Genomic DNA, 15,260 nt, shown 5'->3' on the forward strand with positions numbered 1-15,260 from the left:
TCATTTAATAATTTATGTTCTCACATAAATCTTTGGTCAAGATTTAGCATATATTAGTAATTTTTTGTGATTTTAATAGTTTTTGGCTTCTCTGGGTAGCTCAGCTGAATACGTTTTCAGATACATACACATAGTACATACACATCTAGTAACGGAGCAACATTACAATTGATTTGGAGTCAGTATTTCTGTTACAAATGTCAGACAAAACTTTACTCTCCTTTTAGCTGTTTAGCTGTCTCCATCCACTCCTGAAAGAAATATGTCTCTTAAGCTGATAAATGGTCCACTATTTTCAAACAAGCTAGTGGCTAACTTTGGTGTCTCTTTGGTGGACAGGTAATGTTATTTCAGCAGCAATTCTTTATTATTTATTAATAACAGCCCACCACAGCTGGAAACAGCAGTGATGAGAGAAATTAGTTAACCAATATGCCGGTGTTGCATTAAAAGAAAATCATGAGCTTTAACATGCAAGTACACTCAATAGAGTGAAGTCGGGTGAAATAATTCTCTGTGGGTTTTTCCACTATAAGAGACCCACTTTTACATCGCACAAAGGAATTTGATCGTAAGTAAGATTGTCACAGTCACTTCTCTTCAACCCTTTGTGGAAACATCCCCATCAATTTGGCACATTTGGATTTTGCCGATATGGCTCGTTCATCAAGTCATTCCACAGTTTCTCTCTGGGATTCAAATCCTGCTGAAGGACTTTCAAATTTTTGTTGTGAAGCCGCTCCAGCGTTGCTTTGGCAGCAGGTTTAAGTCCTGCTGGAGGAGAGAATTCACTGGCTCCACTCTCAGGCCTTTGGCATTCTGCAACTAGCTCTCCTCAAGGTCTGCCTGTCTGTGGATGGCTACAGTGTTCCTCTGGACCTCTGGCAAAGTCTCCCTGTCCTCCTCGGCCAAGTCTGAAGCTGCACCATCGCGCTCCGAGGTATGGACGGTGTTACAGGGGAGATAAGCTCTGCTCAGTTCCAGCAGACACAGCACTTTGCATCAGCATTTTGAATATTTTGTTACATCAGACCACAGAATCTTTTGCATCATGCTGGGTCTTTCGCATGTTATTTGACAAACTCCAGGCTGCTGTCGGAGAGGCTGACTTCTGAATTCATATGAAGGCACTTGCTGACACTTTCTGTGATAGCAAATTATTCTATTGTGACTAAATGTGATGATTTTCTTGGCAGGTTGCTCCATTTGGTCAAAACACTCAAGGAGGAGTCCTGGTAATTATTGGTTCTCCATCTCTTAGTGGTCCGTTTCATTCTCTTCACAAGACCTGAGTCATGGTAGAGTTTGAAAGTAGTACACAGTTCTGAACATTTTTCTATGTTCTGCTATGTTATCAAGATAACTCATACAGTATACACCGTATATGTTGTTTACCCAGGAAAAAAAGAAGAAGAAAATAATAAGTGACATTTTTCCTGTTGAATAAAATTGGATTGTGTGTTTTTGTGTTGAACAGAGAGGCGGAGAGTTTTGTGTACACAGAAAGCACTGCTTTATTGACTGCACTGGACTGGATCAGGTGGGATTGGGACTCCATCAGATAGGGGTGGGGTAGGAAGGGATCAAAGTGGGATGCAGCCATCTTTAAGGCAACACAAACAGCATGCAGATACAGTCACAGGAAACATCGTCATCATCATCATATTGCTTTTCAAAGTCTCGCTTAAAACATCGAAATAGTACAAAAAGGAAGAAAATAGGTTTTTCGCACTAATGAAAAATACATTTATTTTTTATTTTTCCCTCCTACAAAGAAGATTCTAATACAAGAAAATAAATATAGCAAAAAAAGCCAAAAAATAATTTAAAATAGCTCTTCTTTTCATATATGTTCAATAGTTCTCTTTGCTATTAACAAATGGCACAACATTCTTTGAAACAAAGAATACAGAAGGATAAACTCCTGCAACATTCATATTATTGTATTGAAGAACCGATGCAGAGTGGAGGATGAACGGGACAGCAGAGATTTTAACACCTTGATAAGGACAAATAAGACAGGAGGAGGAGAAAAAGCCTGTGTCCAGCTCTGCCATGATTGGACAATGCTGAATGATATTCAAATAGTGGCTAACAACGACCAATATGATGCATAAACAATCTTGTGTTGCAGAATAATACCCAAAAAAAATTCAAGAAGTAATTAGAGGGTAAAGAGAAGGGAGATAAAACTGTTCATACAAGAAACAGCTTAACCAATTAACCTTTTTCTCAACAAACACTAAGACATACTAAGTTCTTAAAATAACGGATTAACATATAAATTGGATATTCATAAGTGCTTATTGGATAAAGTACTGAGACGAAGTTTATAACTGAAAGATTTGCAAACCAAAACTCTGAAGTCTTGTTACATAATGGGTTTTTGAACCTGAAGGAAGAAAACTTTGTGATTTGCCGGTCGAGGGAGGCAAATTAGATTTTTTATTTATTGTCCGTTGTTGTTATTAATGAGAGTCAGAAACTGCCTGCTCTGCACTGAGAGATACAGAGGAATGGGGGGGAAGAGGGGGGGAGAAAGTGAGTAAGGTAGAGCGAGAGAGAGAGAAAGAGAGAGAGAGAGACACAAACACAAGTGGAGCTGGGAGTGAGAAAGAAAATGCCAAAGCCACACAAAGTAAAAGAACAGAAAGACGGAGCAAGAGAGAGAGAGCTATTAGTCCACACTAAGCTAACTAAATCGAACCTTTTCCAAAGTGGTAGATGAGGAAAAACAATGACGTGGACCTGGTGAGGTGCTGTGTCACATTGGAAGTTAAGAAGATGACTTTCTGTTACCTCTAACCCTTTACCAATACGACCTGGAAAAACTAGTGTGCCATGGTTGATTCTCAACATAAATGGTGCTTTGTTTGTGTTTTTACGAAATGAGCTAGCTTAGTGTGGACTTAATACAGAGAGAAAGATTGTTCTGGTTCCAAGAGGAGGAGGATGAAAAAGGAGGTGAAGAGAGCGGAGGAAAAACTGGAACAAAAGATCAGTCACCTCACTGTGAGAACAGCAGACCTGCTGGTAACTTAAAACTACTTTTAACCCAGGGTTGCTTTCTCACCACGCATGCACACACAGAGGGACTGCACTTTCCCCAATTTATGTAATGAGAACACATTTTACTTCCCTGCATGTATCAAAGATCGGACAGTGGAGATAAACATTCATTCTGTGTGCGGGAAAGAAAAAAACAAGTCAGATTACAAAAGCAGCGAAGAAGAACAGTGAGGAATGAGATAAAATAACAGAAACCATAGAGGAAGAAGTGAAGCAGAGGCAGGGTGATGATGACGAGTGAGAGAAATAGAAGAGACAGAAATACAGCACATTGGGCCTCCTAACAAATGCTCTTAACCGGCATCTTAAATTCAAATAGTGTCCCGATGATTTATCCAGATTACATTTACACCTGGAAGTTAAGTGTCTCCAGTGCCTGCGCTGAAATGGCTCCTCTCTACATAAAGACAGATTCCCACCAATGCCCTTTTGTTATATTTACGCTTTGTGTATGGTTCCCAGCTGAACTTTAATTTAATGTTACCAAATGTTGCTCTGACCGCCAGTGGGAGACGGGGTCGGCAGCTGTGGCCAAATGTATCTTCAGTGTGTCTTGGTTGCAATTACATCTCGATTTGTCTGCAGTGATATATGTTCTGAGCCCAGTCTGAACCTCCCAGAAGCTTAATGCTCAAACCAGATGTAAATGCACGGTGAATAAATTGCTCCCATTGTGAAGGAGGAAACACAACAGGGACACCAGCCATGTTTCCATTTCAGGTTTCAGGTCGAATTGGCAGAAATAAAACTGATTAAATTTCAAGACTGGATTGTTATTGGTCTTAACTGGTGGTTGGTTTTGGCCAAATGTATGGTTATATGCTTAATATAACCAGAGGAGCTGGTCCCAAACAGATAAGTTACAAAGAAAATATTGAAAAGCTGGTATTTAAATGTAAAAACATGTAAAATGATTACCTGACTGATTGTCACATTGAAATAATAAACCGGGTTTAACTCAGTATTTTTCTTTCCATCAACTCAATAAAACAAGATTTTTTTTTAAAGAAACCAACAACATGCTCTTTAGGAGTTTTTCCAGAAAGTTGGGCAATGATAATAAGAGACCTCAACCCTGGGCATATTAAAGAAATACTGGTTCCATCCCACACAGCTAAAGGCTGTCGCTACCAGATGCTTCAACTAAGTTTAACACAGACATCCACTTCAATGATCAGTTTCAGCACAGACAGTGCTGAAGGGTACGTTCACTTATCCATCTGCTCCTGCTGTTTGTGTTATTTGAAATCAGTGTGATGTCTGCAGACAGCGACTGGCCAGAATCAAACTGAACACAGTAGAATCTGCGCACTGGTCAGTATATTACCATTTGAAAGAAAATGAAATTTGGTACAAAAACTCAAATTTCCTGTTATAAGAAAAAACTAAATTCAAATAAATTCCATGCCCCAAGACAGTTTCTTTCAATTGAAGACGGATGTATTTAACAAGAACTTAAAGCAACAGGACAATGTTTGTGGGATTGAGTCTAAATAAACTTAAGTAGCGGTGTTCATACAATAATGAAGGTCTATGCCACCAAGGGATATGCTTTATCAGGCTTTGGATACAATTTGGTTTTGTAGGACCAATTAATTGTTGGTTTTTGGTCTTTTCATAGGAATTTGTTTACAGTCAGGAATCAACTCAACACATACAACCACAGAGGGGGATTTGTATTGAAAGTGAAAGTCAACATTAAAATATTCTGCCACAAAAATGAACTGTTTTCTGGACTGGTCGTGCCATTTAAGGCAACTTTAATGCTATTTTCCTTTTGGCTTTCCTGATTCGATTGTTACAGTTTGTAAAGGAAATACTTGGATGGAGACCCAGCTGGAGAGAGAAAGAGAGAGAGATAGAGAGAAAGAGAGAGAGAGAGAAAGTAGAGAGGAAAAGAGATGTGAAGGCGAAAGGGCAAGTAGAAGGGAAGGGCCTGGTGTTGTTTGTATTAGCTGCTTGTTAACTTGACTGTGTGGACAGGCTGCTAACAGAACGCAGGGGAAAGAACAAGTTGTACTCTTTCTGTGACTGGCTCTGGTTCAGTAAACGTCTCCCTCCTCTCTCTTTCTATCCATCTCTCCTCTTTTCTCTCTGTCTCTCTCTCTCTCCAGGCCTGAGCAAAGCAGAGTGCAACGTTTTCCCCTTCTCATACGTACGGCCACAACACGTGCCTGTCATTATTTGTCCTTAAAGCTACAGACGTCCCTTTTTCTGCTTTTCACTATTATGTCCTATTCTTCAAAAGCGATTCCAAAAGAGCCACGTGCCGGCCAAGGAGGCCGATCTCCGGCCATGACAGGAGAGGAGTTTATTTAGGAATTCAGGATGGAGTAGAATGGGGGACTTTTGTTGATGGTGGGAGGAGGAAAAGAAAGAAAGTTGTTGGATGACAGAGGCAGAGTAAGGTGCGCAATTTGTGCAGATGGGAGCTTAAGCTTTAAAAACATTTCTTGGAGCAACTCTGGAGGCAGATATAATATATATTTAGTTTGTCTAACTGACCCCCCCAACTTCAACCTGACTGTGCCTCTATTGATCCTGGTGTGTCAATTAGCTTCCCTGCAAGACCATGAATGATCTTATTCAAATCACTGTGGTTCTTTGACTCCACCAGTTTAGACTTAACTCGGTAATGAATTTATGTCTGCCTCCAGCAGCAGCAGCAGCAGCTTGTTTTGAATGACTAAGCTCCAATCTGTGCAGTGTGTCTGGGTTGTGGATGTTGAGACCTATAAGCCATAACTTTGCTGTAACAAGGAGGGGAGCAAAGCGCCAGCAAGAACAGAGTAAGCAGATAATGAGTTCGATTTCTAGGTTGACACAAGCCACGGTGGCCAGCTAAAGCGGTAAAAAAAGAAACAAAAATAAGCTTTTTCAAAACACAGAAAATAAAAATGTCTAGTAGTAGTAGTTGAACAGTATTATACATTATTGTAGAAGTGTTTAGACTCCAGCGGTACGCAGGTGAGTTTGTATGGCCGATGTTGGACAGTAGAGCAAGGCCACTAGACCATGTAATGAGCAACAGGAAGCACTAAGCAGTTTAATCCAGTAGCTGCAACACATTTAATTTAGACTTCCCCACCCCCAATTCAAATGGTTGGTATCGTTGCACGTATTGGCTTATGGAAAACAATTTACCAGAATTTTGTTGCTGGAAGGTCCCAACATGCTTCCCTGCTAATAAAAAGCTTTAAACAAGATCTTTGCTAAACTGGTGAGGTTCTGAGGAACCCAGCCCTGCCTCTTTCCAAAGGGTTTTATAACAGTGTGTGTACAGTAGATTTCTGTTTCAATCAGAGTTGGCCGTTAACCAGCTTTTCAGCAGAGGTCTCGGTGGAGTGCATCACTGTGCGTTTTCTGACCTGCCATTACGTCAATTATCCACACCAACTTACTCTATGGTTAAATATTCACCCATTGAGCCTAAGGAGTGAATAGTTATCATGCACAGGGAAGAATACAACATCAGACAGTCCACCAGATCATCTGCTGATCCTGACACTGATTAAAACCCAATGAGGAAAAACTGCTAACCTGATTATTTTTTCATGTATGTGTCCAACCTGACAAGAGTTGCAAAATTCAAAGATCATTAGAGAACAATTTGGGCTGTGAGCCAACACCCACACCAGCGTACCACATGGAGGAAAGACAGTGATGCTTTGAAGTTGTATTCTAGTGAATATTGATTTAAAAAAATAACCTGCAAGAGTCTCCAGTTTACAGCATCTACGAAGCGGAAGGAGCGGGCATGGCAGCCACACTGTAAATAGACAATAATAACCAGTTTGTGTGTGCCAAGGCTGCACAGTATCTAGAGGGGAAAAAATTATAAACTGCCATTTTGCTTGACCAGTAGTGAAACTTTACGTTTAGAAACTCACCCAACTACCTCCACAACCCTCAGGAAAGGAATTTGCCCAAATTAAAATATATATATTTTTTCCTGGCAGAGCTGTGCAGCCTTAGCATTTGCTACTACATGTTCAGGCCGTAAATGCGGGGCCTTGTCTAATACAACTGTCTACAAAGTCAGGCTACTCTGAAACATTGAATATTGAAACCAAGATTACATTTTTCTGTCTTAGCAACACATGAATGGTTACGACCACCCGGTGGAGGATTCTGTGGGCCGTAATGATACTTCACCACATCCTCGCTTCATAACTCAAGCTTCAATGCGGTTATTGTATGTGTTGTTATGGTCAGTCTCCATGAAGGTTGTAACAACAGTAGCCAAGGTAGAAGTCAAAGTTCCCCCACCTGTCCTCTATCAGCTGCTGCTTTAGACAATTTACTTAAGCACACTTCCAACACAAAACCCAGCTGTTCAAAAGCAACTTTGCCTTTCTACAGCGGAAGAGACACCAGTGTGGAGGACTTAGAATGTCTTCTATGATGGCTACACCTGAAGGACAAAGGAGACAGACGCTGAGCTGTCAACGGTAATAAACTCTCCTGGCGTTTCACTCTGAGTAAGCTCTTACTTCCTGATGCAGTCAAGACCAAATATACATAAAAAAAAATAGTCATCTTATACGCTATAACCCTGTTATACCAGCTCTTGAGTGTGAATGTGAGTGTGAGTGTGTGTGTGTGTGTGTGTGTGTGTGTGTTTGTGTGAGCTGTTTGTCGTGAGTTCAGTTCAGCAGCATTTGGCTTTTTCTGAAGAGGGGTTAATGTGTGTGAGTCTGAGTTAACAAACATCGCCAGTCCGTTACTGTGGTAACAGGCCTTTCCTATGTGAATGCATTCCTATGTAATCACCATAGGTGAATACAGATCTGGAAGAATCCAGGTTGGGTTTATCAGTGGTGGTGTGGTAGAATAAACAGTGCCCCCTGCATGGGAGGAGGACACATGACACCACAGCAAATAGGATGTGCTTAGGTTTCCGACTGAACCCTATAGAGCTGTTTTGAAACCAGACTGAGCTGGCTGGCCTGGACAACGCTGGCAGAGTTGTATGACATCCTTATCTAACACTCTTTATCTTGACAACCAGAGACGGAGCATGTGTATGTGTGTTTGGGTCGATAGGACACAAATATGCTGCCTTGATACAAAGATCTGTTCTTTGGCGTGGTCACTGGAGAATACGGGTTACAAGCTGTCCGTACAGAGAAAACAGAGGAAGTAGATTGGACTTACACCTCCTGTTTAAGTGTTTGTTCATCAGGCCCGGGTAAAGCAGTCCTCACAATCATTTGTAATGCTTTATTTCAGCCTAATTTGGTGCCGGATGGGGTCAGGTTTTCACTGCAAGAATGCTAAAAGAATGAAAAGAAAAGTAGGTTCTTGTAGTTGACCACTGATCAGATCTTATAGACCTGTCCCAATCATCCATTCACTCAAACAAGTTGAAATGAGCATTAGTTATTAGTTGAGACTATTGAACCCAGGGCCGATGGTCATATGGTTATACTGAGAGAAGGAACATGCTCAGTAGTAGTCGTGTAGGAGTTCAAACAGTGAAGCTTGCCAAAAAGGGAAGTTTCTAGACATAAACACATCACTTTATATACACATATACTGTATATATATATATATACTGTATACGATATAAAATATGGATGTATATATATATATATGTATCTATGTCTTGCGTCGCTTTTTCAATACATTTTTTAACCTTTTTATTATTTTTTTTTAAAGATTTTTTTAAACCCCTGAGAAATACCATGGACTGCTTTAAGTACAAAATACAACTCTCTGAGAGAACAAAAATTACTTTTTAACAAAAAAACAAAAACAAATTTACAAAGAATTCAATTCAAGAACTGAAGAACGCAGGCCTCTGAAGCCAATTGGTACATTGTCATCATTCATCTAACAGAGAGAACAGGTACAGCAGAGCCATCGGTGACCAGAGCCTGTCCACGTCAAACTGAAGTGGCAGCCATGTTGGTGTCATAAACCTGCTCAGTGCACAGCTCATGGTTGGGGCATCTGACTACGCTGAAACCTTTTTAAGTTATGTAATTATAATTTCTAGGATGCTAAAAAATAATATTGTGGGTTGTGGTTAAAAGCTCCAAAATTAGACCTTTGAGTTGAGATTATTTTAATACGTTTAGAACAGTGATAGAGGAATCAGGCAAAATACAAAAATCAACAATTAGTGGTTGGCCACCAATCTAAAAAATATAGGAAGAATGGGACGACGCTGTCAGGCTGATCATGTTTGTTCTGTGTTTTTCATTTCTCCGTGTGTACCGGTATCTATAATTGCACTCAGCTCAATGGAGAAGAGGCAGTGACATGGTAGCTAAAGTGTAACATGGTCAAACTCTGTCTATCGATGGCTCTGGACTGCAGTGGTCTATTTGGTGGGGGCGGGCACAGAACAGTAGGCAGCTCTTTGCACTGATAGTACGCTATGGCTCTGCTTTGATAACCATTGCAGATGCTTTGTTGATTAATGGCAAACGCTGCAGTTACATCCTTGTTTCAGGCACTAGACAATTGTTAAGGTGACAAGGAGCCAAATGCGGGCTACACTCGGTAACAAATCCAACGGGATTTCCATTTGGTTTGATTGTTACAAATCCGATTGAGAAACGACTGATTGATCTACTAACTGATTGTTTGGTTGAGTGAGAATGCTGGGGGGGCACTGGGCAAGCGACAGAAGGCACAGAGTTTCTACGAAGATTTTCCTTCAAAGATTTGGGTAAAACAAAAAAAACAGGACTCAGAATTAGGAAGAATTTGAAAGCAGTTATCTTAAGTAATTTCAAATATTTCAATAACAGCTTTGATGTGAGCAAAGGGATTTGCTTATGTAGAATGTGTGTCAGTATGTCTGCGTTTGTGTGTTTGTGTCTCTGTGTGACAATCTGAATGGGCACCAGGGTTGGGGTCAACCGGTTTGCCATTCAAAAATCAGGAAAGCTGTAAATCTGTTTGTTTTTAGTCTGTGAGGATAAATTTAACGGCTTTAGTGTACATTTTACAACTGGGTCAACGTTATGAAAGTCAACCCCAACCCCGAATGAGCATCTATTACACACACGAGTGTTTACATTACAGCTCTCATTACTAGCTAGTTGTGCTTTTCCAGGCTGAATACATGTTGTCCCATGTCACCCTCTGTACATATTCAGAACAGCTCTGGTGTGAAATTGTCTTTCCACTGAACATATTCAAGAAAACAAGGACTCATTGGATGCATCACAGGCCATAAAGACCAGGAGCGAAGCAGACGCTGAAACCAGCTTGAATAATAATAATGATAATAATAATGCCCCAAAGTGTGTGTTCCTATGTGTGGCAGATACCACAGACATGAGGCCAGAAATTGTTACTTCAACACCCACAAACAAAAAATTAATACAAAAACAGACTAAAGCTAATGTTTGTTTCCTATTGGTTGAATGTATCGTATTTTGTAGTAAGCTAACGTCAAACTAGGTTCCAGTAGAGTAGCTTCACTGTACGACAGGCAAACAGCTACATTCAAATTCACCCCAAAAACAAAGCAGGTAAGAGCCTAAGAGAATTTCCACTGGTAAATATGACGGGGATTTGGTTGAACAACGCCACACAGCCATGTTTTGTAGACTGTATATACTCGGAACAGATGGAGGTACAATTAGCCAGCGGGACTCTGCTTGGATAACTGTGTGTCTGTTTGTGTGTGAGTGAGTAAGTGTGTGTGTGTGTCTATGTGTTGACTTGAGTCTCAGTGCTTTAGGATGCCAGCACGCTCCTCCTCAGCAGGTCGTCGTTCCCAGAATGCAACTGCGCCAAGCGGAGTTTGCGCGCACTGGAGTGTGTGTCCGTATCGCTCTGCTCGCCGTCAGAAAAGTACCCATCAGTCTCGGCGGTGCCCGCAGACTGCAGCCGCGCTAGGCCTCCGATGCTGCTGAAGCCCCGCCCTCTGGATTTACCTTGGCGGGACAGGCGTAGTCGGGGGGCCCCGCCACGGACAATGGCTCCCGTGTCGGGCACTGTGGAGCCAGGGCTGGAGGCTGAAAGTGGAGAGGAGGAGCTTGCGGAGAAACCAGATCTAGCCCCCGATGAAAGACCATTCCCAACCAAAGTGTGGTTGCTCTCCCAGCGGTCGCGCTCCTCCGAGATGTGACAGGAATCCATTTTGGAGATGGGCGGCTGCGGCGGTGGGTCCTTGTGCATGTCCAAGCTCCTGGTCTGGTGGTGATGAAGGTGGTGGTGATGCAGAGCCTTTGTGGAGCCCCTGGGCTTTTCCCCTTTCCGGCCTACCTGGCTAGGCTTTTCCTCTGCAAAGCTCTCCCAGAGGCTCTTTGCAGTGGAGAGGCTGCTAGCTGCGGTGGAGGTGGGTGCTGCGGACAGGAGTGTCTGCGGTTGGGTGGGAGTGGGAGTGGTGGTGGTGGTGGTGGGTTGCGGTTGCCCACGAGCACGGGGCTTGGTGTTGCTCCCGCGCGCCTTGCGTCCCAGCTGGGGGGTTTTCCAGGTGGACTGCATAGAGTTCTCCATCATTAGGTTGAGCAGGCTTTCCTCACCCTGGAGGAGCTGGAGTGGAGAGATGGGTGTTTGGAGATGAAAGGATAATAATTGAAAAAGAGGAAACAAGGGTAAATCAGAAGGGAGGAACTGAGACAGGTTTTTACGCAAAATTTCCATGACATATTAGAAATGTCTGATCCAAACCACAATTAATTTGCTTGTTGCTCGTGCTCCTGGTGTTGAAACCTCACATTTTTGACTGTAATATTTTGGAACAAAAACTACCCACCCACATCCACCTACTCACATTTCCAACAGCTCAACAGTGTCACTAGCCATTTTTAGACATTCAAAGGTCTAAGCTTGCATACTTACACTTACATCATTTAACATTGTGATGCTTAATCTCCTCAAAATACGTTTCTGTAGAATGAATCTCTAACTTGCCCTTTCACATTGCAAGATCAAATCTCTCTTGTTAAGGATATCGGGTTATTCATATCAAAATCTCATTGTTTTACTGAAAATTACTGTTTTGTTTTTGTGCTCCTAAACACATCCTCAAACAATGGAGTTATATCAGACTGGTTGGAGAACCCTGCCAATCAACACACAAAAAGAGCACATTCCTGAGGAGAACAGCAGGTCAGCCACAGTGCAGCTCTGCTCGGGCCATCCGCTCTTATCCAACTGATCAACCCACTATGAGAAGTGAGATTAACTCAAATTAATCAAAACACTGCTCACATAAAGATTCATGTCTTGGACTTGGTGAGAAGTAAACAATATATCAATGTGGTTTCGAGTTAGGAGCATTAACTCTTCTCTAGGTTCATGATATAAGTGGTAAACTTCATGTGGACAATTCTCTTTTTTGAGGATCTTACATTACAATCAAAAGCAAACACTCTTCAGAATTGTTTCAAGTTACGGTAGTAGATAATAACAACCCAGTTGAATGTCAGTGTTATTTATATCCTGCAAAAGTTGGGATACTAGAGCAACAAGTTCATAACGCCAGGCTTATCCTTTAACCTGTTAGTATCCCATGTTTAGCATAAATCCTACACTCCATGCCCATTTTAACTATTTTTTTCTTTCATTTCTTCATTATTTCCAGTATTCTTAAAAGAATTAATAGAAATAAAGAATAATATAAACTTGCCATGGTTGCAGCAGTGCCCCATTTGACACATCTGTAAACACTCAACATAACCTCAAAGGAAATTAATTAGATTGAGCATATATTTTGACTTGGCACATGTGCGGAAAATTAATGTGTTGTCCCTGAGTGTTTTTTGCTCTTCTGACCCTCTAGTCAAGTTGTCTTTATTGATTAAGAACTTTCTGTAACTTTGGATGTCCTTCTCAATCACCTCTAGGATAGTATTTGGCTCCTTACACTGTTTTGATGCTCCAGTAAAGAGGACTGGGAATCAAGTGAAGAGGTGACAGACTGTTTGACATTGCTGATTATTTCATCTGTTTGAATTTTACCATGTGTGCTGGTGTTCACTGCCAAGAGCCAGACCGTAGCTCTGTCTAATGTTATCCACCTCCTCTTTTTACTGCTCTGATCCTTGTGCTGTCTTGCATGTGTTTACTTGCGCTTAAATTATATTCAGCTTTCAGATATTTTTTCTTCTGAAAGTACGAATAAGTGAGATTTTTTTATTTATTTATACCATTTGGAGTTATGCACATTATTAATATTTTATGCATTATCAAAGAAGCTATTATATGTGTTAGTTATCATAATATTACAGTTAACTCAGAAATAGCACCTGCTGCTAAAGCCCTACCTGGTCTGAAAGCAGGCTGCCGGTCTTGTCGCGATGTTGGGCGCCCAGAGCCCACTGGCTCAGCATGTCGTCAGCGGTGATCTGAACCGACTGGGCCAGCCAGCTGTCGAACAGGGAGTTGTCCAATGGGAAGGACTTTGACAAACCTGGGGGTGGGAATTGATAGGAAGAATTGGTAGGGAGAGGGAGGGAGAAGGGGGAGACAAAGCAGACAGGTGAGGGATGCTGCACATATTTCATAAATAAGGAATACAGAAAAGACTGTACAAGAGCTAGTGGAGTTGAAGAGAATTCTTCCTCAAAAGAACTCAAGAAGAAAAACAGACATGGAGCGTTGTAAAAGGTTGTTCACCAGAAATGATATCCAGGACCTTCCACGATCACAACCTGGGTGGACAACCTTGTCAACAAGCTGCTGGAAAGCTACAGCGGGCCGACATAGAGCAAATCAGAATCACTGTTTAAGCGAATGGGGGTGGGCTAATAGGGAATTTTTTAAACTTATATATATCATTATGAAACTTTGCAAGTTGATTTCTGACATTAAAACAACAACTTTTTGTATTACAGTATTTTTTACACTGTTTTTTCCAAGGGAATGTCTAGCCGTTTCCTAAAATACCAGCTGGAGACTCCAAAAGGACACTTTTGGTCCATGGCACATGAAATGTAACTGTGTAAAAAAATGATTTTCTATGGGTTATTGATCAAATTTGAACTGTGATTAGGAAAGGCTTCAGGCAGTTGGACACTTGTTTTGTTTTCAAAATTTAAAAACAAATTGACTTGGTTTTATTCCAACATCGAGATTTTGGGGCTTTGCAGATATGCAAATTTTCGCATCATTAGTAAGATATTGATGATTTTTCATATTTATTTAAACATTTTGGAAAATACTGTAATACAAAAAGTTTTTGTTTTAATGTCAGTAATCAACTGGCAAAGTCTCATAATGATATCTATAAGTTTAAAAAATTCCCCATTAGCCCATCCCCATTCACCCCCATTCACTTAAACAGTGGTTCTGATTTGCTATGTCGGCCCACTGTAGCTTACCAGCAGCTTGTTGACAAGGTTTTCCACCCAGGTTGTGATCGTGGAAGGTCCTAGATGTCATTTTTGGTGAACAACCTTTTACAACGCTCCATGTCCATAAAATCACTTTGCCCCCTGGGTAACATGAATCAAGAGCACTTTTCAGAGGCTTTTCAGAGCTGCAATGCAAGACTTCTGTGCCAAACCTAAACATCCAACAATTTTCTTGAATAGAGTTCAGTTCACTCAATTCAAAAGGGACACTTCAATTCAAACTCATTTTTATTCTCTATAAAATAGAAATTAAACCATTTTTTGTTTTTAAAGAACGGACTCATAATTTTGTAAATGTTAATGAATAGATGGGCAGACAAAAAGGATGATTACAATGACATGTCTGAATGGACAGAAAGTACGAATAGCATGGATCCCGAAAAGCTACAGTCTGCACACCACAGAGTTGTGCTCTGAAGCAATCGAACAAGTTCCTCACTCTGTTTTTGGACCAAAAAACATTCAAATGCAAGAGGAGGCTGCATCTGTGACATTCTTGTTTATGTTAAGTGCATCTCAAAATTGATGTTAATTTCTCACGCAGCACTTTCAAATGTTGCCTCATCACAAATCCACATGGAAACGCAAAGACCACTGCAGGTCCGTGAGAAAGAGAGAGAAAAACAAACTTGACACAGTGACATTTACATTATGTAGGGATAAGCTCCAAATCCAAACATGCCGTTTCTGTCGCTTCATCAATAATGAAGATATAAACCCATTTCACAGCAGAAATCCTGTCTCCTTTGCAACACTGTGGTGTGTGTGTGTGTGTGTGTGTGTGTGTGTGTGTGTGTTTATGTGTGCATGTGTAATTAGGAGATTTGCATGGCTCCTTTTCTATCATTGTGGGCTGTAAAAGTGCTG

The 15,260-nt window shown here is 41.1% G+C and overlaps 1 protein-coding gene across 1 annotated transcript in view; it reads right to left on the reverse strand.

Moving 5' to 3' along the window:
* Positions 1-1,527: 1,527 nt before the first annotated feature.
* Positions 1,528-15,260, reverse strand: part of jade2 (jade family PHD finger 2) — a 169,075-nt gene continuing 155,342 nt past the window's right edge. Inside the window, exons 13-14 of the mRNA XM_080040454.1 lie at positions 13,305-13,450; positions 1,528-11,568 (exon numbers count right to left, since the gene is read on the reverse strand). Coding sequence (XP_079896580.1) covers positions 10,768-11,568; positions 13,305-13,450 — 947 coding nt within the window. The 3' untranslated portion in view covers positions 1,528-10,767. The remainder of the gene's footprint in view (positions 11,569-13,304; positions 13,451-15,260) is intronic.

The sequence above is a fragment of the Ammodytes marinus genome (genome assembly GCF_949987685.1).
Source record: "Ammodytes marinus genome assembly, chromosome: 14".
NCBI classification, from domain to species: domain Eukaryota; kingdom Metazoa; phylum Chordata; class Actinopteri; order Uranoscopiformes; family Ammodytidae; genus Ammodytes; species Ammodytes marinus.